Consider the following 24,824-nt stretch of genomic DNA (forward strand, 5'->3'; position numbering starts at 1 on the left):
CTTTCAGACCGCATCCATTATTTTCGTCTCCCCCCTCCTCTTTTCCGAACATAGATGGACTCGTCCATCTGAATAACTGCCAAATCGCTCTCCGTGGTGCTAACGTTAAAAAGAACCGCTACTTTTTTCAAATTTTCTTGCTGTGGTTTGCACACCTGATGATGATTGCTTGGGTTGCAGTCGAAACGTCGTGATAATTTTATTGTTTTATATATATTTGTTTTATTGTTTTGTTTCCCTTCTACGTGACTTTACCGAAAGAACCAAGAATACGTTATACTTAATTAAATAGACTTTTTAATATATTTTTCTCCTACAACATCAGAGTGCAGCGCCACGTTAAATACGCACGACAATTACACTAGTTTAAAGCGATTTGAAGCATGTTTTATTTTGTGGGGGGGGGTAGAGCTTTGTGACGTCATATTTGAGGGGGGGTCTGACTTTTTGTGACACCGTGTGACGAAGGGGGGGGGTCAAAAAATCGTCCAAAATTGCGTGACGTCATTTATGGACGGCCCCTTAGTGTCTGTGCGTATAACAAGATGTGTATAACTTTATTGACACTTGCCACAAGTTTGGGATGCTTCTAACTTGCCGGGGCATTTCATAGTCGAGAGAATACGGTCATGTCAGGCATATTGTCTCAATTCGGCTTATATAACGAGTGGTGGGGAGTAGAGGGTAGGCCGGAAAAAAAGAAATTGTACTGTACTATGATTCCACCTATGTCCTGTTCGTCTTCACCCGGATGAAGTGTCGCTCAATAACCCCACCACGGCGGCCGACACGACATGGATGGGGAGGCCCTCATCCAGCAGTGGATTGAGAAAAGGGCTGCACGTGTACATATCGGTTGGCGATACCGTGTTGGCAGTGTGGCACAGCCAAAAAAAAACACCGAAACACGTTCGCCTTAACATATACACTATATTCACGAAGGGCCATTGCCCGAAACGTCGCCTATTGTTTTTTTTTAAGTCAGTGTAGAGGAATGTTTTTTTTAAATATATTAATATCCACATTGCCCACACGTGGACGTATTTGGAATATTTGTGGATTAGTATGTTTGCTTAAATGTCTGAATGTTGAACATGTGTTTGATATATTGAAACCATGTGCAGTATTGCTAATCAGGCACTTAAATCAACGATGGCAACAACGGTCATACAACGCACGTGTTTTCTAGTAAGATACAAGTGGTTTAGTTTTATTTTAATCATTTTGTTTACCTTTATATACTTTATACTTTGCACTCCTATCGTGTTTTTGTAGTATTTGTTGTTGTGACGTTATGACCCCGTGTCCCTACTGAACATCTGTGAAAAAAGAGCTTATCGCTCATAGGATTCCTCCAGTATAAAATAAATATTGTGATTCTGTTTACAATTGAACATTATTTGGAGATGCGCCGTTCGTTGGCAGTGGCACACAAGCACAAATAATCAACTTGGTATGAGTACAAATAAAACCTCAGCACATTCGTCAACATCACTGTAGCTTTTAAATAAATAAATAGGCGACGTTTCGGACCACGACCTTTGTTCACACCAAGTTGCTTATGATTCTGGAGTAAAAAAAACAGCCACGTGCTCCATGCTTACGTAACGCCACGCCCACACGCGGTCACGTGAACTCCCACCGCTTCCATATTTCATAGCGCGCATGAGCAGCCGGGGTGGGGTGGGCGGCGACGCGCGAGAGGCGGAGGCGTTGCGATTGGACCAATCGGATCGCGAGCCAGCGCCGCCGAAAAGCTCTCTGGACCAATCGGATCGCGAGCCAGCGCCGTCGAGAAGCTCTCTTGATCCAATCGGATCGCGCGGCAACAAATTTTTGCCGGCACCGCCCTAATACGGACTACGGAATGCAACTCTGACGTCGGCGGAGAAGTTGATAAATAGCGGAGGCGCGCGCTTGTTGTGGTGGTTGTGGGATTTTTTTCTCTTGTCGCTTTGAGTACGACTGAAAGTTTCACGCTCGCGAGCGGGAGGAGCGACTCTCTCGCGCTCCACCAACCCCCCCCCTTCCTCTTTTCGTCGTTTGTCTCTCGCGTCGAGGATGATGGCCTTGGCGTCCCCACTGACGCCGCTCCTCGTGGCCCTGCTCGCCTTCGCGACGCCCCTGCAATCCCAGCAGCAGCAGAGGCGGCAGCAGCAGCGGTACGGGCCGAGTCACGGAGGCGTCCCCGTCGTGTTGGGTACGTCGTCGCCTGCCTGCCTGGACGGACGGCGGGTGTTGTTTGGGTGTTTGTTGTTGTTCGGGAGCGGTGGCGCATCGGTGAGCAGAGTTCGATTAGGGATAACGACCACGTTCTCATGGGCTCTCGGGGGGGAGGGGAGGAGGGGGGTGTCTCGGCTTTGTGACTCGACGCATTAAAAATGTGTCCGTCCAGTGTTGAGAGAGAACATCGCCCGCGGTGCTAGGGAGGCAAAAGGGCGGCCGCGCCTCTTTGACGGAGCCACGCCGCCCCTCGCCTCGCCCGACGGGATACAAACCCCGAGGAAGAGAGGAGCTGGAGGAGCAGGCGACCGCGGGGGGCACGAGCCCCCCTTTGTTCTCGCGTTATAGCGTCGGCGTTTTGTAATTCGTAGCCCGGAACGCGCCCCCCCCCACCGGCGACCGTCCGCGAGAGGCGATTGGTTGCCGACGAGAGGGGGTGTGGCCAGGGGCTGCCGCGGTGGCCAATCACGCGAGGGCGCTCAGGTGGCCGAGTCGCCTATCCGCGCTACGGTTTAAAAAGACGCGAATGTTACTTTGGATTTCCAATTTTCAGTGTTAAAGCGCCCGCGACATACTGTATACAGTTATACACTACGTGTTAGTTTAGTTAGTTTAACACGTAGTGTAGGGCTTTCACGACCAATATCATCCATAATACAGGGTGGTGGGGGGGGGGGGGTGCGGGTTGGGTGAGGGCGCGTACATATAAATGTGTCGTTAAACCCTCCACCACCCGACAGAGCCTCAGTAGTAGTAGTAAGGTTTGTCACGTAAACAGGACGTGGCCAATTTGTGACCAGAGTACTTGTGTCGGAGACTTACACCTACTAAACTCACCCAAAATATCGCTAAACCTGTATTACTGATTGTGACTGTAAATTGTATTATGTTTCAATCGTTGAGCTAATCGTTTACGGAAAGGTTGCTTCTGAAAAAGAAGCTAATAGCTCTCGGTTGGCTTTACCCGATCGTATATATATTTTTTAATTGAGTTTTTTTTGTATATTTAAGTTATTTGTTTATATTTCCATTACCGTGCACTCCTATCGTATTTGTTGGTTTGTTTGTCGTAACGTTCTGACTCGCCCCTATTGGATGTCTGTGAAAAAGAGCTTTATAGCTCATCGGATTTCCTCCAGTTATGCATACATATCATCTCTTCATCATTCATCATTTACTTGCAATTACCAATAGTTGTATCCGTATTTTATTTGCAAAATTAATTTAACTTCAACAGTAACAGCCGAAGGCCAACTCTTCTAGAATGTGTCATATCCATGTTTGAGACTTGTATCAACTCGCACAGACCGGCGTGGTGAAGTATGGTCGAGTAACCCCCCCCCCCCCCCACGTTCTGCGCTGTGTGGGGAGCCCCTCATGTAGCAGGAGAAAGAGAAAATATGATATGCATGTTATGAGAACTCGAGGGTACATTTAAATTTTCGGTGTGATGCATCACTTGCTGTTGTACTATTGCCATGATAATGTATAACAGTAATTGTATTAATATGATACATTAATGATAAATTACAGCCCTTTGTCGATAAACTGCTGGATGAAGGCCTCCCCCGCGCCCTGTGGGAAATAGAGCAATATTAATACCAATATTGCAATTCTTCGTTAGTGTCACAGTAAGTGTAGATACGGTAATAGGGTAATGTTAATATCGCCGTAACATTACTCACATTTAACACATTGGGGGGAACATGGACACTGACAACATGGAACAGCTGACGAGCACGCAACTAAGCACAGCGAATATGTATGCCGGGAATGACCCCAAGAGACAGAGGATCGGAGAAGGTGCGAATGCTTAGAGATTTAATTCCGACTGTTAAGAGTTAAGTGTGCTTCGGCAGGACACGTCGCCAAAGTAACCTCTACATTTAAAACTCATTTAAAACTGCTTTTTGTGTTTAGTTTGGTGTCCTTTCACCCCCCGCGCACCTCCGATTAGCACGGTTGGCTACGTACGGTGCGAAAGAAGTTTAACTTACATATTTAAGGGATGGTGACAACTTGGGGAAGCCTTCATCCAGCAGTGGATAGATGATGGCTGCTGATGGTTATTAATTTACAGATCTCTATGATGAAAGTATCCCCACACCTATTTGGCTATGGGCATAGTGTGGCCTATACGTCACGCTGAGCAGTGCCAATTTGGCGAGTAATAGTACGGGAATATATAACCAAGTACATTTAATAATATGTGGTAATACAGTATTCACATTATCGTAATGTATGTTCTAGGAAAGAAAATATCTGAACTCTTTTCAGAAACTTCCTGTATTGGGATGCTTGCCCACAAAACCATTTTAACGAGTGTAAATTGTAACATGAAAAAACTTTCTGGTACATGACACCTCGTGTTTGTTATTAAGCTTTTGAGTAAGCTATATATATTACTGTATTGTTACGGTCTGAATGTGTGGATTATACTTTCATAAAATAGTACAGACAGTGGTTCTATTGTAAAAAGTACACGGCGGTGTGTTCTTGATACACTTAAGACGCACAGGTTATTTGACAAAAAAATTGCCACTCACTCATTGCTGCTAGGCATTAGGTAGGACGCGAATGGCCAGGCTATTTCGAACTCGGTCAGTTAACAACACTGCACTGCCCAGAAGCCCAATAGCATTCTTAGCCAAAAGCAATCTATAATAATGTCCTTTATGGCATTCCTATTATCCACACCTATTGCCCACTTCAAAGTAAACAGAGCAGAGAAAGACAGGTTTATGATCCTCTGGTTTTGTAACAGCTGATAATGTCAGCAGCCCCTGGCGCTTGCTGCCATGATGAGGTGAACGCCTTCTCGGTAAAGAGATTAATCATTGGATGGGGGGGGGTGTGCACATTTCTAAGAATTATAAACGGTTAACATAACAACGCCAAGCTGCCGTTTGTACATGTATCTGGTGCTAGTCACCCACCCCGCACACATCATGCACTGTGTTGGCCTTATTATGTGCTCTCAAACAGCACCTGCCCCAACAGTGTGTTGAAGGCTACGGAACATTGTTGTCTTTGTACAAAGTGTTAGAGTGAGAATACAACTGGGAGAAGGCCTCCTTTGCCCGTGGCATATGATTATTTTCCTTTCTGATCAATAAAAAAGTGGAATATTTGAATAGTTGCTACCCTAGCATTAATTAAATGTAATCTAAAAACAGGATTTTTTTTATTGTCTCACCCACAGTAGTTCCTCATGACTATGCAAAGTGCAGATACATATGTTTATGTTTTACACCATACGATATTACTTCAATCAATGATATACTTTTATCAGTTCCGTGTCATAATCGTCCATTTTATTTCACTGGGAAGTAAACGATTTCAATAGATGAATATTAACGTTTCATCAATACTATTGGTACCTGTCTTTTGTAACTCAAATAGAACAGCGTTCAGATTAAAGCTTCTTTGAGCGTGATTGTATTGACACAAACCATGAATGTCTGGCAGGGCTTACACCAATTGGCAATGCCAAATCTCGCTTTTTAAATCTTGCCAAATTAAACAGAATTGTGCTTTTTTACATTGTGTGCGTTACAGTTCCTTATCCAAAACTCTCTGTAAATACAGTTTTTATCTTTTGCCAAATGCATGAACTTAAAAGTCTTGTTGCCTTTGGCGATTCGTTGGTGTTGAGGTTTTTTCTTTCTCAAAAGGCCTCCCACCCATTCAAAGAGGCCACTACACCCACAACACGTAAGGTGTGCGTGCCCATGTGTGTGCTCCCCACTCTCTACCCTCCATCCTGATTCCTCTGTCGCTTTCAAATGTTGTGTGGAAGGCACAGTTGGATCGATTGGAATGTCGGTTTTTTTTATAGAGTACTGGGCTCGTTTCTTGATATTAGATTTCGATTATAAAAGCAAGTGATTATTGTGATCAGTAGGCAAGTTTTCATTCATCCCCCTCCCCCCCCCCGGTAGTTTCAGTAAATTGTCACAAATCAGGATGACGATGTTCTTCAATGATGATTTTTTTAAACTGACTTAATGGTTATTGGTTCTAATTTTGTTTGTCTTGATTGTACAGTTTTGTTAACTCCATTAGCCTCAACATACACACAGAAACACAATTCAATGTATATGTCATGAGCATAATAATTTACTCGAATCGACGCACCGTTAAGTTCCAAGGGACTAGTAAGTTAAACGGGGATATGCTGAGAATTATATCAATGTTGTTTCTGTTCTCACTTGCATGCCTCCCCTTTAACCCTGTAGCAATCTGTTCTTCACCCCTGTTTTTATTTCCCTTTCTATGCATGTATTTCCCCTGTTTGTTTGTACCCTGACCTCTGTACCCACGTGTGTTCCTCAAATATCCCTTATCTTTGGTTCTAACTTGCTTTATAATGTCAGATGCTCTCTAAACCACATTTTGTCAACAGGTTGTGTACACACAACACACAGTGGCCATTCTCTCTTGCCTGTGGCTTGAAGAATGTCAACTTATGAGTTTGAGCTGTAAAATTACTTTGGTTTCTGTGAAATGGATCTCTTAAAATGCTGTTTTGGAATTGTCATTGTTCGTTTCTTCACTTTGTGGTATATGCTGTGGTCGGTGCTTCTGCAAAATCCCACTCGGGCTCTATGTGAATTTCCACTCATGAAGGTGGGTTGGCAGATCTGCCACGTCTTCTTCCTCTTCTCTTGTCCTGCTGCACCGCAAGTCATATGTTCATCCAGTATCGGGCATGTGACGATGCCGTGGCCCGGTCTGTAGCCCCTGTTGAGAGGTCCTCCGTAGCGCACAACTCCTGGAGGTGCTGATGGTCCAAGACATGCTCCATGCTCTCTGAGTTTCACCACAGTCACATGGTTCACTGTCGTTAAGAGTAAGCCCCCACTTCCGCATGTTGACTCGTGCCCTACCGGCTCCCATCCGAAGGCGATTTAAACATATCCATGGTGACCAATTTTTCATTGTGCCCAGCCCAAGATGTGGGGATTCAATTGATTGTGCAACCTGTTGACTGTTAAATGCTCACAGCTTGTGTTCTTTCCCACTTGTTTTGTGCAGTGGGGGCAATGGATCTGCTACAATTTTATGTTTGTATTGAGGTTGGCGAGTCTGTGGATAGCTGCAGGTGTAAACCCATGAATATGGGAAATGCTGCCAGCGAACAATTGAATGTAATTACGCTTGTTTATCCAGGAAAGCCTCACAGAGTCTCGTGACTCTTTTTTCCGGAGGGTCTTGCCAAGCTTTTGTATTTGGGATGATAATTACTTTGTATATTCCAATTGGATCATTTTCCATTGACTTTTTGTGAGGTGGAATATTATACTCTTTGATTCTATTGGGTAAAGTCACGTAGGTGAAAATAAAATAACAAAAAATCACAACGTTTCGGCCACAACACAAGCAGCCTTCATCAGGTGAAGGGACGAGACTGTCTGGAGGACAGCGCAGACAGTCTCGTCCCTTCACCTGATGAAGGCCGCTTGTGTTGTGGCCGAAACGTCGTGATTTTTTGTTATTTTATTTTCACCTACGTGACTTTACCCAATAGAACCAAAGAGTATGGATCCTAGCAGTCACGAAAGCTTTAAATCTAGAGGTGGAATATTGTTCACGACGTGGTCCACGGTTTGAGATTAGTGGCCGCAGTCGCCCCTGTGGGTTATTCTTGATAGTCCATTGGTGTAAGAGACAACTGCGCCGTCCACCAACTGCAACACCCTGCCCATCTCACCCCCCCACTCTGTCTTCAGTTCCAGGTGACCTGGGAAATCAGCTGGAGGCTCGTCTGGATAAGCCTGCCGTCGTCCACTACCTGTGCACAAAAAAGACCGACTACTACTTCACGCTGTGGCTCAACCTTGAGCTCCTCGTCCCGCTGGTGATCGACTGCTGGATCGACAACATGCGGTACCCAGAGGGCCGATATGTCGCACTTCCATCAGTGAATCTTTTCTGATATATAAAATATATTTCTCGTAACATTGGAATAAAATCATACACTGAACCACCGAAAACGCCACTGCGTTTGTGTTTGCTCGCGTAACAAATAATACTAATGTCTGCCATTAGGTGAGATGTTACAGAATTGTTTTAATCGTGTTGGGGGGGGGGGGGGTAGACAGGGGGAGAGAAACTGTAGGAATGTAAATATTAAGATAATTTCATTCAGCCTGCTACATTCGCTATCTGCAGGGCATCCGAGTCTGAATCTAAGGCCGGTTTGGGAAGTGGGGAAGAGTCGAATGATATGAGGAATCAAATCTCCTCAAGATTTTAGTGGTGAATTTTAAATAATACAAATAAAACGGCCTTTATTTGACCAGGAGAGGCTTACTGAAAGTCAAAGCGTCGTTTCAGGAGGGTCCCGCACTGGGACATTTGACCAATTTGGTTAATTAATCGAGTTAATTAATCGAGTTAATTAATAGAGTGTTTGGTGTGCGGGAGTACGCATATGTGGGAATAACGCCTAAACCTCACAGATAGATTCAAGAATCCATTGCTTTCCTGCAATTTCCTGGTCCCACCGCGCAGCCAAATCCTACAATACTTGGTATTTCCAAGCGGTCGCCTATTCATGTACGAGCCAGATACAATTTTCTTTAGCTGCTGAGATTGTATATAATTGGAGCTGTTCAGTCTGATTTGGTCATAAGAATGAATGCTGATGAATAGACAGAATAGTCTGATGCACATGACAATCTTATAATGTTTTTTTTCTGTCTTATGGAAAGATATTTATCTATAAAAAAGAAATTGAGTTAAATTTAACATTTGTGAAATTTCATCCATGGCATCTTTCGCGATTAGCCTATTCATATAGTCGACTTTAAAGGACCTTAAGTCTGTCACCACTAGGCTAGCCAATAAATAGCGATATGTGTGAAGTTTAGCCTTGTTGCCCAAGATATTGTGGTCCACGTTTGCTTACAATAATGCAAGGCAATTGAGAAACAGGATATTCCTTTACGTATCCCTACCACGTCAGCCGGGAAATAACCAAATGACAAAACGCCGGTGACATTTCGTAACGTTTTAGTTTTTTTACTGGAAATGCAGCCCCAGACAAAAAAGTAGGCATTGGAGATTCGTATTATCTATGCTGCTTGTCCTACACTGTCCAACATGATATTGAATCATCAATAATAAGAAGACCTTAAATTGAATTTCAAGTGTGCCACCAGAGCACTAGCGACTTTTTTAGCTGTGTGGCTAGTGTACCTTTTAATTCGTTGCCGTGGTGGCGTAACTAAACTGCCATTGCAGCATGCCTGAACATAACTTTTAAATCATTTTTTCGCATCTATGACATATCTTCACATGCCTTCAACATGACCTAAGTGTGTATTCGCGAACTAAGAACGATCTTATGCTTCTGTTTCGTTGTGACATTCTTTGAGAACTATTAAACAAGCCTACGTGACTAGTTTACGGTGATGCTGGTTGTGACAGCAGTGTGTTACTGAGCACGATTTGATGTTGAAGTTCATAACACGTGTTTTTACCGAAGTGGGCTTTTCACTTCTTTTGCCTGTGGTGAACATGCAAACAAACGCTGATAATATATGGGCATTGTCTTTTAAACTGATTTGCCTACGCTAGAGACGGCCTTCTTGATGGCCTAGTCTCACCAGTGCCAGACCAGAGAACGCCAAAAGACGAACTGTACAAAGACAGTGCACGTATTAGAGGATTTATAGCTCGGGGTGAGCAGCTATACATCAAGTGAAAATACAACTGGGAGAAGGGCCTCCCTTGGCCGTGGCATATGATATGATTGTTTCTTTTCTGATTTAAAAAAAGTGGAATATTTGGATAGTTTCCTTTTGGTGTCGTTCTGTGGTCTGACACTGGTGAGACTAGGCCATTAAGAAGACTGTCTCTGGCGTAGGCAAATCCGTTTCAAGGGCAATGCATACACAGTAAAACCTTGTTTGTGATCCAAAGCACTCGTATATCAAAGCACTCGTGTATCAGTTGTGATCACGTGACGCTCGGCAGTACAAAGCGCGTACGTACTACTCGTGTTGCAAGACTCTCGCTCGTTTATCAAATTCATATTTATTTTACATTTTTGCTCGTCTTGCAAAACACTCGCAGAGACCAAGTTACTCGCCATCCAAGGTTTTACTGTATTATCACAGTTTGTTTGCGTGTTCTCGACAAGTATGTGCAGGACTTAATTGCTTGCAAAAGGTTTCTATTTTTGGACATCTAACACCTGCTTTATTTCCAGAAAGGGTAAAACCTATTATTATTTTTCATTCCTTTGCTTGTTGCAACTTAGTGTTTATCTGTCCACTTCTGCTTCTGATGCTTTCGAACAAAAAGCGCTGATATATATTTTTTTGGGAGGGGGGGTTTCCAAAAGAGATAAGAGGCCTGATGTTTTTGGCTTAGCACGTTTTTGTTCTTGCCTTTGTTAATAGGTCCGGTTTGACTGCATTTTTTATGGGGGGGGGGGTAATGAATGTGAATGAATGTTCCCGTTTTAAGTGCTGTCGATGCTTGAAACTTATTTCCAAAGAAATCTTATGAAAATATAAACAAGAGTGTGTGCCCAACTAAACCAATTTATCCCTATATTCATAATAAAAGGTTTTTGGGTTAGATCGCGTTATTTATAAATGTGTTGTAACCTTACACCACCCAACACGGCCAAACAGTAAAAATGTGTCACGTTGACAAAAGACAAATAGTTCATTACTTTAGCCCACCGGTGTGTTGAAGAGTGAATCCACTTTTGAGTACGACATTTCGCTTGTAATTACATCCAGCATCATCGGGCAATTCGCCAGAATTGCGATTCGCCAGAATTTCCCGATGATGCTGGATGTAATTACCAGCGAATCCACAGCATTTACAATTTTTGAGTACCACGTTTCGCTAGTAATTAAATCCAGCATCATCGCGATCTAACCCAAAAACCTTTATTATGAATAATATTGGTCGCGAAAGCCTACGTGTTAGCCCGTGTAATCTGTTAACAACAAAGCAGTTGAACACAATGCAATAAAATGTAAGACTATATTTTACGATGAACATGAGTGTTAATGGGATGTCTTGGCATACTGATTATTTTTTTTTAACGATGCGCACCTGCTTTTATAACATGGGGCATGTGTTACGTGACTTATCTGCCAGGTTGTAAACGTCGCAATTTCAGAATTTGTCCAAGTCATTATATTTTTTGAAAGTTTGGGTTTATCGTGGCGGTTGAGACATTGCAAGGAGGAACCTTGAACCGATGTGACTTGTTATGTACGGCTACTTGATAATTTGTATTTTTCCCCAGTTTTTCCCCCCAAATGTGCTATCCGAGTCGCGTCATGAGTTTTAAGAATTCACTCTGATATCTCGCAAAGCAGTTGCAACGCCTGAGTGTTATATAAAGCCAATTGAAGTGAATATCGCAGTGTCACTTCCCTTTAAGCGATCTCTGCTGCCAATAGAAGCTGTCAGAACATCCCCATCCGCTTTGCCATATGAGAGAACTGTTCTTGGAAGGGTAGTAAAACCAAATATTTTTCATGATCAGGAGCTAGAACTGAGCTAAAATAAGTGCAAAACCGAATCTGATGTGGTGTTTTTTGTTATATATACAGTCATTGGCAACAAGGCTGAGAACTCCCTACACTTGAGAACCCAGGTTCAATCACAGTCGGCTGCCAGTATTTGAAACCAGGATGTCAGTCGTGCCAATTGAGTGCTCCGGCTTGTATGTGTGGCTACTCACTGCCTGGGTGTGTTGCTACCCGGTGCAGGCTGGAGTATAACCTGACCACTCGCGCCACATCCAGCCCCAACGGGGTCCAAGTGCGAGTTCCCGACTTTGGAAAAACATTCCCGGTGGAATTCCTGGATCCCAGCAATGTGTCCGTTGGTAAGCATACGTCTGAATGCTTTAACTCGCTTTAATCTCATGATAATAATTTTTCGGTGAAGTATAAACAACCGTTTCTGGATGCTCGGTCAGGCGGTTTGTGGGTTCCTGTGTGAAATTGTGTTGTGTTAATCGGCAGAGTGTACATGTACAAAATTCTATTTGCTGGGTCAGCGATTTCTGGCTTTCTGCCGCATGCCTCGTAACGTTCGTCTTGCTCTATCATACAACGTTCCTTTGTTGTTGGGGGGGGGGCGGTTGAGGAAACATTTGCCTCGAGTATTTTTAGAGTGTCGTCTCGTAGAGGCAGGAGAACAACACACGTTTTGATGGAATGAAAATGCCTTTGTCAGCAAAAACAAGCTCAGAAATATTCGTATGCATATTTGTAAACTAAAATAAGCTTGCGCATGCACTATACTACACACACGCAGCCTTTCGTCACCGGTGAAAATGTCCTCAAGTGGCGTAGGTCATCAGGGTTGTTTGACCATACTTCACCACAATGGTCAGTTCGGGTTGGTGAATGGGGGGGGGGGGTCTTAGTGGTCCAACCGCTATACTGCAATTCCAAAATGAAAGCTCTTCAGGTAAAGGGGAGTGTGTGATGATTGGGGGTCGGCACCCACTTCATCTCAGCTGCTTGATGGAAAACCCACAGTACTGGCCCTGGTTGCACAAGGGGAGGGGAATGGTGGAAATCTTGAAGGAGTTTACGATGTCCATACTTGGGTTTCATCCCAGGTAGGCGTGTAACAGTGCTTAGGTTATATTGCGATAGATGCTTATGTTCATGCACGCATGGAATCTTGCGTGTAGGAATATGTAATTTAATAAGTCATCTAAATTATGTGTAAACGCTATGCTAATATGATCATTTATATCAATGGCAGCGAAAAAAAACTACGAATGAGAGACGTTGAAGAATATTACAGATCAGACGATAAAAACGAGAAAAATACATTGATTCTTCAATCGAGTTGTGATTCCCAATTTTGGAAATTCATCGATGCATTGGTGGATCCCATGTAACTTGGTACACATGCCTGCTGGTCACAAATAATTTGCATTTATGCTAAAAAGGTTTTATGAAAAATGTATCTCATTCCTCTTTAATGAAATAAAAAATACATGCCAATTGACGCTACAACCTTGCCTCATGAAGGCAGGAAACCCAGCCCCCCTACAAGCCAAGCCCACCGTGATAAGGCTGATGATGCCGATGACATCACCAAGCCCCGTAACAACGGCACACGTGGGAATAAGGGGTGAGAATAATTTTCGCTCTGTCCGATTAGTTACGCTAATCGATCCATTTACCCTTAAGAGTTTAATCTATTACCTAACCAATCGGAGAGACAATCTCCGGTGTCGACGTCATTCGAGTGGATGCTAAGCGCGCGTGCTCTATGCTGTCGCCTCACAGGAAGTTACTTCCACACGCTGGTGGAAGCCATGGAGGGATGGGGCTACAAGAGAAACCAGGACATTCGCGGGGCCCCCTATGACTGGAGAAAAGCCCCCAGTGAGTGGCGCCCACTCATCCCGCCCCCCCCCCCCCTTCATAATGAACGGAGTCGTCACATTTTTTTCTGTGCAGATGCTGCGGCCTGAAATCCTTGTTTGAACTTACGTGTACTGTAGTTCTTTACGTATGTATGTCGAGACTTCTTTCACACCGTACATGAGCCACCCGTGCTAATCATCGCAGGTGTTGCTTGTGGAGTCCATTGCAACGGGGGGGGGGGGGGGAAAGTCAAGTCTCGTGCATGATGGAGTTTAAATGATGGTACGGCCCAAAAAATAGCCATCTGTCGTCATGTAGATAGGTGTGAGGGCTATGTTCCGGGTCGTCCAAAACTAATTTCAATCTTCATTCGTGAGTAACAAGGCTTTCTAGTATTTTTTTCAGCAATGTTGTAGCTGTCACTGCGGCATTAAGTACGTACTACATAATAAATAAGTAAATTATAGAACCTTTTGGAAAATTGTTGCTGCAAGTAGACCTCCAAACTTCTGTGTCGGTCACGGTAAGGGTTTATGCGACCTTAACCGTTGACGAAGGGAGGAGGACCCAGCGAATTAGTTTGGATCTGACTCACAACTGATATTATTACATGTGGCACGGAGTAAAACTCAGGTCTCGGGTTAACGGTACAGTTTGCTCACCGCCATACTGATCAATCCACTTTTATCTTATAGCAATAACAACGGCACCCGTTCCCTTGCGTCCGCCACCCTATCCGCGTCGTCCGGTGTCGCAGATGAGAACGGGGAGTACTTGACGAATCTGAAGAACATGATCGAGGAGATGTATGCCACCTACTGGTCACCTGTCGTCCTGGTGGCTCACAGCATGGGCAACCCTTACATGCGCTACTTCCTCGGACAGCAGAGCCAGGCGTGGAAGGACAAGTTCATCCACAGCTTCGTAGCACTGGGGCCACCCTGGGGCGGTGCCGCCAAGACGCTACGTGTGCTCACGTCCGGTGTGTGACCGCTGCCCCCACGACTCCCCGCTCGAACCCCCTTGGAGTGGGCGATGGGACCCATTTGCTTATCTCAGGTTTTGGTGTTTTTAGTTGATGTGTGGGCGATCTGGAGGATGCTGCCATTGTATAAAGCATGTATGTTTGTTGAACTTCTTTTGCGCCGTACGTAGCCAACCGTGCTAATCGGTGGTAATGGTTTGCAGCACACTGCACTTGCGGTGCAGAGGTTGCCGGTTCGATCTCCCAGCGTGACGGTTGAATCAATCAGTTAGTTACTTAAATCACCCCGCCACCGCCGCTTCTTTCCATCCATCAATACGAATGGGTATGCCACATTTAATCAGTTGGAAGGTGGCGTATGATGGGTGTAAGTGTGGGGTAATCCCACTTCTCCCAAGGAAGAGTAGGCCAAAATGCCCACGAGGGAGCTGTCTGGAGCGCCCTCTAGTAGGGCGGCCCTTTTGTGAGTGGTCTCATGAGCAAACAATTAAAGGGCCTTGTGTGGAGGGTCTGGTTTTGTAAATCCTTAGATGCCACACTGCCCTACCCCATGGCGCGTGTAAACGAAGCACACGAGTGTACCCGTAAAAAACTGCCTCGAGCAGTACATTTATTGCGGCACCTGTATAAAGCGTGACTTGACGTACAGGCTGCACCCACCCACGCTTGGTTAAACTGGCATCCAAAACTTAACGGCGCGGTACAAGACCCGAGTTTCGCATCGTAAACACTGAACCTTCGTCTTTGTCGCGCACGAACAGGAGACAATAACGGCATCCCTGTGATCAGCACGCTCAAGATCCGCGCTCAGCAGCGAACGGCTGTGTCCACCAGCTGGCTGCTGCCCTACAACACCTCGTGGCCTCCCGACAAAGTGCTGGTGTCCACGCCCAAGCGCAACTACACCAACCGTGACTACCGCGACTTCTACAACGACATCGGCTACCCCGAGGGATGGCTGATGCGCCAGGACACGGAGTCGTACTTGTACGGGCAGCCCCTGCCAGGTGAGGAGATGGGAGGGAGATTTATCAGAACTGATATGATTACAGCGTTTGTTTACCCAGGAAAGCCTCCCAAATCTCAAGACGCTTTTGTTATAAGAGGGTCCTGCTAAGTTTTGCGCGAAAGGAGGCGGCGGTTGCCAAGTCAATTTTCGACTAAGTTTTCAAATTTGGCAGACGTTGCCGGCACGTGTTGTGACCTTTTTTTCCCAAAAGAATCTGACAAGATTTGTTTTTTAATTATCATTAGATTTTTTTTTTTGCTCTACACATGAACAAAAACCCACAGCAGGAACGTTGGGTGAATCTCACAAGATTTGTTTACGTCCCGGCGTGAAGCGAATAGTGTGCTCCCTTTTTCTTTACACGGGTTACACAGCCGGGAGTATTAACCTCGATGGCCTTTGGACTTGAACGGCGAGTCTCTGCAACGAGCGGCAAACGCGGTTACCCCCTCAGCCGCGTGTCGTGTCACCGCCTGCGGTCTTCGTCTCCGGAGAGGGAACTCTCCGTCACTGCGAGTTGCGCATTCGTACGGACACAACATCCCGTGATGTCCGCGGTGCGGGGTTGATGTTATACTTATTTATTTGTTTGAAAAATGTTAAGCTAACTCCTATTGCACCATGAGCCCAGCACACTATGCGCAGTGACCCCAAGTTCAGTTTCCAACCGCAGCTAACATCGTTGGCAAGGTGGCAGCTTCACCCATTGCTGTCAAAAGCAACCCCGTGGCTGGCACAGAATCGAGAGGCCTCTTCTTCTAGCAGTAGATTAACATTGTAAATTGGTATTTACTTAATAATTGCTATAACTTGTATTTAGCCCTTAATTTCATGTATATATTGTACAGCGTTGTGATGCAATTGCATAAATGACGTTATATAAAACTGAAATTATGATTATTATTATTAAGAATCAGAATCTTTATTTATCCTGTTTCAGGCATATACTTTACCAAACTAATATATAAATAAATTCCCCTCTTGTTTAAGTTCTGATATATATTTTTTAAAGATTTACCTTGAGACTATAGAAAGCAGGGGTGTGTAACGATTCATCAATTCAATGAAGAATATTGATTATTAACGAACAATTAACTTGCAGAATTCTATCAATCCGCCGCTGAACAAAGTCTGCTCCACACTATTGGTCATATAAATACAGTCCAGCAGTGGATCATGGCTGCCCTGTGCTACCCACGATGTAGCACCACAGCAGCCTATAACAACCTGCAGTGCACATTGGTCATCCATCCAAGCACTATCCAGGCAAGCCACGAGAGGGCGTCAGGAGAGAGCTTGTGTAGTTTCGCTCGTCCTCTGCCATTGAAGGAGTGAAGACGTGGTTTACCGTACGGTCCATAGTTTGGGTTGCGTGGCCACAATTGCACGCTCTGACTCGTCTTTAATTTTCCATTCATGAAGGATGTGGGGCCGCTCAGAAAATAATGAAGCCGGTGATAATGACCTGAATTAAAATAACACATTCCCTTCCGTGTGTGTGTGTGTTATCCCATCCCGTGTGTGTGCGGTTAGCGCTCTGCGCTATGAACCCGACAACCTGGGTTCGTTCCCCGCTCACCCATCAACACAGTGACGATTATCTGAACCGGTCCCGGGTCTCCCCTAGGTCAACTGAGCCCCAAATAAGTACCTGGGTGCGGTGTGTAAACATCGCCACTCGGGAGACAAAGCCGGCCGGGCGTGATACCGGCCACCCACCCCCTCGTGTGCCGTGCCGTCCTTCATAGGTGTTCGCTAACAGCACTTGCCCCAACAGTCTGTTAAGCCTGTACTGGGGATCTTTGTCTTTGTGTGCACGTGCGTCCTTGCGGCGGTTTGCCCCGCACCGCTCGATTGTGCGCAGGCGTGCCGGTGCACTGCCTCTATGGCACGGGCGTGGCCACCCCGGACTCGTTCGTGTACGACAAGTCGTTCCCGGACCACGACCCAACGCGCGTCATCACGGCGGACGGCGACGGCACGGTGAGCTTGGCCAGCGCGCTGCTCTGCCGGGAGTGGGCCGGCCGCCAGCCACAGCCCGTCCTGCTGAGAGAGCTGCCCGGCGCGGAACACGTCAGCATGCTGTCCCGCGCGGACCTCATCCAGTACATCAAGGGCGTCATCTTCAATCGCCCGTAAAGGGAGCGGAGCTCTCCCGCAAAGTGGCACAAGTAGTTTCGCAGAAGTTGTAGCCACTCCGTTTGTGAGAAAGGGTTGCATCGGCGTCGCGCTAATTTGCAGCTTGCAAAACAAATTCTGCGTAAATTCTTTTCAGCCCTTCCATGGTACTGTGACTTTATTTTCTAATTTTTTTATAAAAGTTTCCCCAAGTATTATTAATACTAGACATGTTTGATGTAACTATACGAATATGTTTGATCTTTTTCATTTACTGTACATCACAAGTTACCTTAACCATCCTGTAATTCCAGTTTGACCACTTTAATTCTGTGCCAAGTTATATGCTTCATGGCCATTAGCGTAGGTATAATTCTCTTCCAATATTTTGTTATTCCAAATAAGGTTTTAAAAAAAATCAAGACAGGCCTATTTAAGCAGGGCATTGTAATCTGCTAATATTCCTCGAGGCAGACCACTCATTTCCTCATCGCCTTTTGGTTGGGAGGGAAAAAAAATGTCGACTTTTACACAGACCCTCAACAAAAACTGAAGCAGGTGAAAAAATAATAACCTTGTAGTGCAGATTTCTGCCTGGGAACTGGCACAGGAGGACAGAAGCCTGCTCTGATGCAAGACAAAGCAGCAGCCTCGCTCATTCACAACCGGGTGTGGGGAGGGGGGCATGGGGTGGGTGGTCGACGCATAGCAAAGGAGACGGCGGAAGTCCCCCGCTGCTCACTCCGCTTGCCACGTGCTTGACGGTAGCTGCGGTGTTGCCAAAACGGACAAGCAGGTGTAAGTGCTGGCGAATGCAACAAACGCGTGGTGCTTCTGTAAATTCTTCCGCGAGAGCGAGCGACGGCGTTTCCGGCAGCTTGCGGTGCGGCCTGCAGTTTTACGAGCCGCTTGGCGTTTTATGACGTTTTTCTTGTCTGAAAAGGCCTTTTTTTTTGCTTATTTTTATAGAAGGTGCCTATGGAAAGATATGGAGGGGAGGGCGAAATGACAGTGCTTTTGGTTACTTCAAAGAGACCTACAGGGTTAACTGGTTGACACCAAGAGGAGAGCGAGAGACCCCGCACTGTGATAAGGTGGGTGGGGTGTCATTTTCTGGTGGCTGCCCAACTTGCTACTATGGTGGCTGATTGGGAGTCGTGATAAAATTGACATTACACACAATTGCGAGCACACAAATTTACACGCCGCATAAGTGCCCTCAGGAAATGCATGGTTTTGAAAGATTAAAAGTGCGGTAAATTATTTACTGCAGATGAAATTAGATTATTCTTTTTTTCAGCCACTCGTGTCCCGAGGGGTGCAAGGAACAGGTGTCGGGGAAAGTGTGAACATTTTGGTAAACGTGTGAGAAAGGTGCCAAATGTCACTCGAAATATTGCGGGCTTGGACCGTCTGTCGGTCTCTGAAGTGGCAACGGTGAGCAGAAAATCCGACGCTCGAGTGGCTGCAGTTCGTTGCAATGCCGCCGCGAATTTAACCCGAGTCCTACTCGCAAAGTTCATAGTTGCTTCGCAAGAACAACCCCCGTGGTCTCCTAACACAAGCCTTCACACGAAAAGCACAGTTTTGTGCATGTTTACAGAATGCCCGAGTTTTTAAATGCGTCCGCCCGCTTACCCAGTGTTAACGATTAACTGATCTCAATGATGATAGAATTTTCAATACTTTGAGACCGGTGATAAGGGACACTGACAAAGCACGGTTACTAATCGTGTAAATTGCATTACTTTCAACCCCCCCCCCCCCTCTGTCAATTCCTTTTTTTTCATCCAAAAAAATATTTTTTCTCTTGTATTCATTTACATATGTATGTTGAACTTCTTTCGCACCGTACGTCGCCAACCATTGCTAATCGGAGGTGTGGGGGGTGGGGATTGACAACAAACTAAACACAAAAATATTGTTCTGCTCGTGCTATAGCTCTCTCATGTCACAAGACTGTCTATATCGGATGTCATGCAGAGCTTTGCACAACCCGTTCACGTGAGAGGACAGCTCATGGAAGTGGATATCACAAAACTACATCCCGACATTCCCTTGTTCACGTCACCTCTAGGCTAGTAGGGGTGGGGGAGGGGCTGCACTTTCCTACACCCACTCTGCCATAGAGAATGTTGTGTTCTTAACATGACGGTCAAACAATCATTTGATTGTAATTACATTTTCACCTATTTTTTACACGTTCACAGTTGGATCACAACGACGACATGCAACGCGTAATTATATGCAGCGTGATGTAGCCCAATTGTGATCTATAAGGACGCCTGCTTATTCCCATTAATATTAACGTTGGTAATTCACTTACATTAACGGTGGTTACCTCAAGGAAAATATCGGCAGTATCTAAATCATTTGCAGTTATTTTATTTCACACATGTGTAATTAATGTCCACATTGGACACCTCTAAAGTTATCTCCACGGTAGTTACATTTCCTCTGAGAAATTGTAATTTGAATGCATTTGCCCACCTCTGCCCCACCTGGTGTTGGTTGGTTGGTTGGGTGTTTTACAGACTTGTATCACCCTGCCCATATTATACGGCCCATTGACTCTGGCCGTGCCTCCAGCGTCGTGACGTGAGCGACTCAGTCGATAGGCAGGCCAGGCCAGTGGGTGGCGTGGGTACAATGGTCTGCAGGATGAGGAACAGGTGACGGGAGTAATGATCATTCTCAGGGTCAAACATAAACAGCTGCTATAACCTGTTTCCTCTTTGATGTGTTGAGTTGGTCTTGTGCGTTAGGGCTGTTATTCAGGGGTTTTTTTTTGCTTTTTGAGGCGTTTTCACAGTATTGTGGAAGGATTGTGGGGTCAGTGTTGTTGATTAAACGGATTTCGAATTTTTACTTTTATTTACATAATAGAGGTTTTTGAGTTAGATCGCGTCAATATATAAATGTGTCGTTAAACCCGGCCACCACCCGACACAGCCAACTAGTAAGGGTTGTCACGTAAACACAAGATGCCAATTCGTCACTAGTACAGCACACCGGTGTGCTGGCTCTCCAACACACCGGCGTGCTCTACTAGTGACGAATTGGCCACGTTCTGTTTACGTGACAACCCTTACTAGTTGGCTATGTCGGGTGGTGGCGGGTTTAACGACACATTTATATATTTACGCGATCTAACCCAAAAACCACTATTATGGATGATATTGGTCGCGAAAGCCCACATGTAAAAAATTACTTTTGTTCACAAAGTAATTGTTTTGGGTCGATGTGTAAACTTTAACAAATTCGTAGCAGGAGGAGCTGACAAGGTTGTGAAGTGCAAAGTGTAGCAGGGTTCATGAAAAACTCGGGCCAATCGGTTGCTTTGTAAGATAATTGTGTTGCGCCCTTTGACCAAGTGTGAGAAATTACATTGTCGGTACAGTGTCGGCAACCAATCTTCATAAGCTAAAGAGTGACTTTAAGGGGTTTTTTTAGCTGGGAGCCTATGCCCTTTATAGAAGGGCAACGGTCTACACGTGGCCTCCTTGGCCACGTGTGCCCTGTTGCAGTTGCATCGTCTGCACAGGAGATAGTTGTGCCACCACCTGTGCCCATCATTGCCCGCTCGAAATAAAACGGGGTTCCCAGAGTGTTTGCCACCGCTGTGGGTGCAAGTGGTACACACCAGCTCTTCGCAGCTCATTAAAGAGCTCCATGCACCTGTTAAAGTTCAGGTTTAAGACCGCCTCTATATACTCTTTCAAATTAACGTTCCCACTGTTTCTCTACGGCCTCGTGAGAATGTGGTCGCATTTAAATGCGACTATGTAAATCCAAATTGCGTTGTAAAGATTTGGTTGACCTTAAAATATGCGATGTCCACTAAACCATGCAAACTGTAAACTAAACCACAGTTTCGTTTTGTCGATGGTTGATCACTATTATAATTTGGCCTCGATGCATTACTAGCCTTGCTTCATTTACAGTGGGAAGGCCATGTTATTTAGTTTGTCAGGAAATGTTTGTTGCATGTTTTTTTCAATCCCTGCTTGCTAATGCAATGGAACTCTATACACCCCACTAACAAAAGCATTGAACTGTAAAATTAAATTAGAATGTTAATTTTGCAAAAGTGGGCCGTGGCATGCGAGCTTTGGTATTACCTCATATCTTGAACACGTTTCTCTGTTTTACTTTACGGAGGTAACGGACAGCGGTGGCGTGTGAAGGCTGCTACGTTAATGCACGGGCTCGTCGTTTCGTCTGATTCGTCAGTTGTTTCGGAGTAACTAACATCGGTGGTTTGGGCCTACTTTATGCCTTGGCGTGATGCGGTTTATATTGTCACCACCACAGGACTTATTTCAGAAGTGTCTGCACACGATTACAGACGATTGATTAAAAAAGTAACGTTCCAGTTAATACATTTCATATATATGTACACTCGAAGAATCAGCAAGATTTGCCAGAGGAAATGTAAAGTTGTGTTACATCAACAGATAATGACGTTATCCATTACTAGAACTTTCTCTTAATTGCTTAAATGGTGTTGTATTAGTTTGCTGCGACAAAGCCTAATCATATTTAAGATTGTGTCATGCTCGGACAAATTAACACCGACTCGTTAATGTCGTTATTCGTTTTAAAAAATACAAAGTCAAGCGGTCGGCCACATTGACTACGGGACAGTAGTTGCTGTCCCGATGTCGCTTTCCAAAAGTCTCGTTAGCTGCAGTGCACTTTATTTTCCAGGACGGACACGACGGGTGATTGATTGATTGACTTTCTGGGCACGGGCTCGCTGTGAACACACGGCGATCGCTTTCAATCAGCTCCGTGCGAGACCTGCTAATATCAAGTAAAAACCTTAGGTGTGTAGGGGGTTAAGGGGCAGTCTTGGGTTTACATGGCTTTCTTGGGCTGACGGGTGGGGGTGCCGCTCTGTGAGCCGCTTGCCACTTCTCGTCGTGGTGTGCGCGGCGAACGCAACGGCGGGCCCCCCTCGCTTTTTGTCGATTCCTCGCACACAAAAGGTCGGAGGGATTCCGCGGCAGTGTGCGAGGGTAACGACGAGAGTGGGGCGGGGGGCTGGTGAAAGATCGCGCCTCCGATGAGCACGGTTGGCCATGTACGGTGCGAAAGGGTTCTACACACCGCAGATGCGTGTCCACAAGGGGGCGGCATGGTACCGTCCGCGTTCATCAGTACGCCTTTGCAGACACTTGGGTACGCCAGTGACAGTCAAGAGAAGCAACCCTGCACACTTTGTCTGCCGTTTAATGAAGCCTTCCTTGTTTAACTGGTAACCAGATATTGCTCGTTTTTTTTTTTTGCCATTGATCGTTATACTTTTTCAAATTCATTTGCAGCCCAAATCTAGTTCGGCAACCTCCGTGTGATCGCGCGAGTTTTCGTGCAAAAATACGGCTTCTGGGACCCCATTGCAAAGGTTCCCCGTGAAAGTGTCAAGCGAAAGCTGATTTAAAATATATTTTATTTTACCAGGTAAGGCCCACTGAGCTATACGGCCCTTTTTCAGAAGCGACCTGGCCACAAATGATAGCTCAACTAAGTGGCCTTTCACATGGAAATTTATTAGCAGCCAAATAATATAAACGCATGTTTCTAAATGTCGAGGGAAAACCGGAGGGCTTGGAGAAAAATCCACGTGACGACAGGGGAGGGGGCGGGGGGAGAGACCGCAAACTCCGAAATATACAGCAGCGTCAGGGTCGGGATTGAACCCACGACCTCCTGTATACCAGGCGAGGCAGTTAATATCGCCGCCGTGATTTGCTGTGGCCCCACATCACGTGGCTGGGTTTATTGTTACTCTGTACAAATCTTTGCCACCAGTTTATATGTCAGACGAGTGAGTCCCAGATAAAGTAAAAAAAACATAGCATCTACCCCCCCCCCCCCCCCCCGCTGTAGATTTTTCTCTTGAAATGTTTAAGCCGATTTCTATTTCTTTTGCCAGTCGGCAACACTCTTGGTTACTCCATCAGGGCGGTGGGATGTGGACTCGATTTTAACGATCAATTTCAATTGTGATTGCGGTCAACTGTGTAAGTGCATTACCCCACACGTATGTAGCAAGCAGGCGTTGCGCCGCGTTCGGACGATTTTTTTTTAATAGAGGCTGTAAGAGGCAGTGCGGCAATGAAATCTGTACAGTTTATTTATATGCGCGTGTCTGTGTAGTCATGATGAGCACCTCATGTCATGTGATCTACAATCTTTGCCCGGGCATAATAATACGTAGAGTACACACGTGCCGCTTTTCAAACGTGATGAGCCTTTTCGTTGTACTCATTGCGACGATGACGACGATGATGTTGATGTCACACTGGATCCATGGTTTCTAACTTGCGACCGGCACATCTCGGGAACGATGATGAGAATCTTGGAAACACGGAGCGCACAATGCGGAGGGGGGGGCCCGCTTGTTCGCACTATTATTACGGGAGTCGAGTCTCTGCGCACACGATGTAAGTTAAATGTGCTGCCTCGGTTGTGGAATAACATTGTTGACTGTTGAGTGTGCTGTGCCTTGACGCGATTTTCAGGCTGTCACGATCGTCGTTACCTTTTCTTGCTGGGTTTCCACCCATGATGAGAAATTTCTTCACTTTTAAGAATAAAAAAAATATATATTCTCATTTGCTGCGTCCTGAAGTGCATTTTTACGGCCTCTTTGTCAATTCGATCGTCGAAGTGCCCCACTCCCCCCCCCCTCCCCCAAGTGCTGGTAACAGGCGTGGATATTTGACCATACTTCACCACACTGGTCAGTGCAGGTGGGGGCAGAACTGCTTCAAATACCGTTTGCTGCTGATTTTTAAAATGCGGCGTGTTAACCACTGTGCCACCACTCCTCCCCCCCTCGCACATCTGCATTGGAGAAGAAAATATATACCGTACATTTAAATATGTCCTGGCTTTGTGATCGTATTTTGGAAGAAGGATTATGCTATCCATTCTTTTGATGTTTGTTTGGTCTGGTGTCCTTCCCCTGCACCTCTCGGCTCGGACGGTTTGCTACGTACGATGCGAATGAAGTTCAGCACGCACGCACATGTGTGTACACATTTTCCAAAGCCCTTTTTATACTTGTACAAAAACGACGGTTTTTGATTTAAATTAAAAACGGGGTAAT

General features: G+C 45.4%; 1 protein-coding gene across 1 annotated transcript; it reads left to right on the plus strand.

The window, feature by feature from the left end:
- Positions 1 to 1,743: 1,743 nt before the first annotated feature.
- On the plus strand, positions 1,744 to 24,327 carry PLA2G15 (phospholipase A2 group XV). Its single transcript, XM_032957747.2, has 7 exons — positions 1,744 to 2,200; positions 7,956 to 8,112; positions 11,970 to 12,088; positions 13,515 to 13,613; positions 14,353 to 14,577; positions 15,342 to 15,587; positions 17,454 to 24,327. Exons 1-7 carry the CDS (start codon positions 2,062 to 2,064, stop codon positions 17,726 to 17,728), a joined length of 1,260 nt encoding a protein of 419 aa, XP_032813638.1. The 5' UTR covers positions 1,744 to 2,061; the 3' UTR covers positions 17,729 to 24,327.
- Positions 24,328 to 24,824: the final 497 nt, after the last annotated feature.

Source organism: Petromyzon marinus, chromosome 20, assembly GCF_048934315.1.
Source record: "Petromyzon marinus isolate PM22_M1 ecotype Great Lakes invasive population chromosome 20, UKy_Petmar_22M1.pri1.0, whole genome shotgun sequence".
NCBI classification, from domain to species: domain Eukaryota; kingdom Metazoa; phylum Chordata; class Hyperoartia; order Petromyzontiformes; family Petromyzontidae; genus Petromyzon; species Petromyzon marinus.

Coding starts and splice junctions, on each gene's coding strand:
- PLA2G15 (XM_032957747.2), top strand. CDS start 2,062: ATGATGGCCTTGGCGTCCCCACTGACGCCGCTCCTCGTGGCCCTGCTC. Junction 14,578..15,341: donor GCTACGTGTGCTCACGTCCG/GTGTGTGACCGC, acceptor GCGCACGAACAG/GAGACAATAACGGCATCCCT. Junction 15,588..17,453: donor GTACGGGCAGCCCCTGCCAG/GTGAGGAGATGG, acceptor GATTGTGCGCAG/GCGTGCCGGTGCACTGCCTC.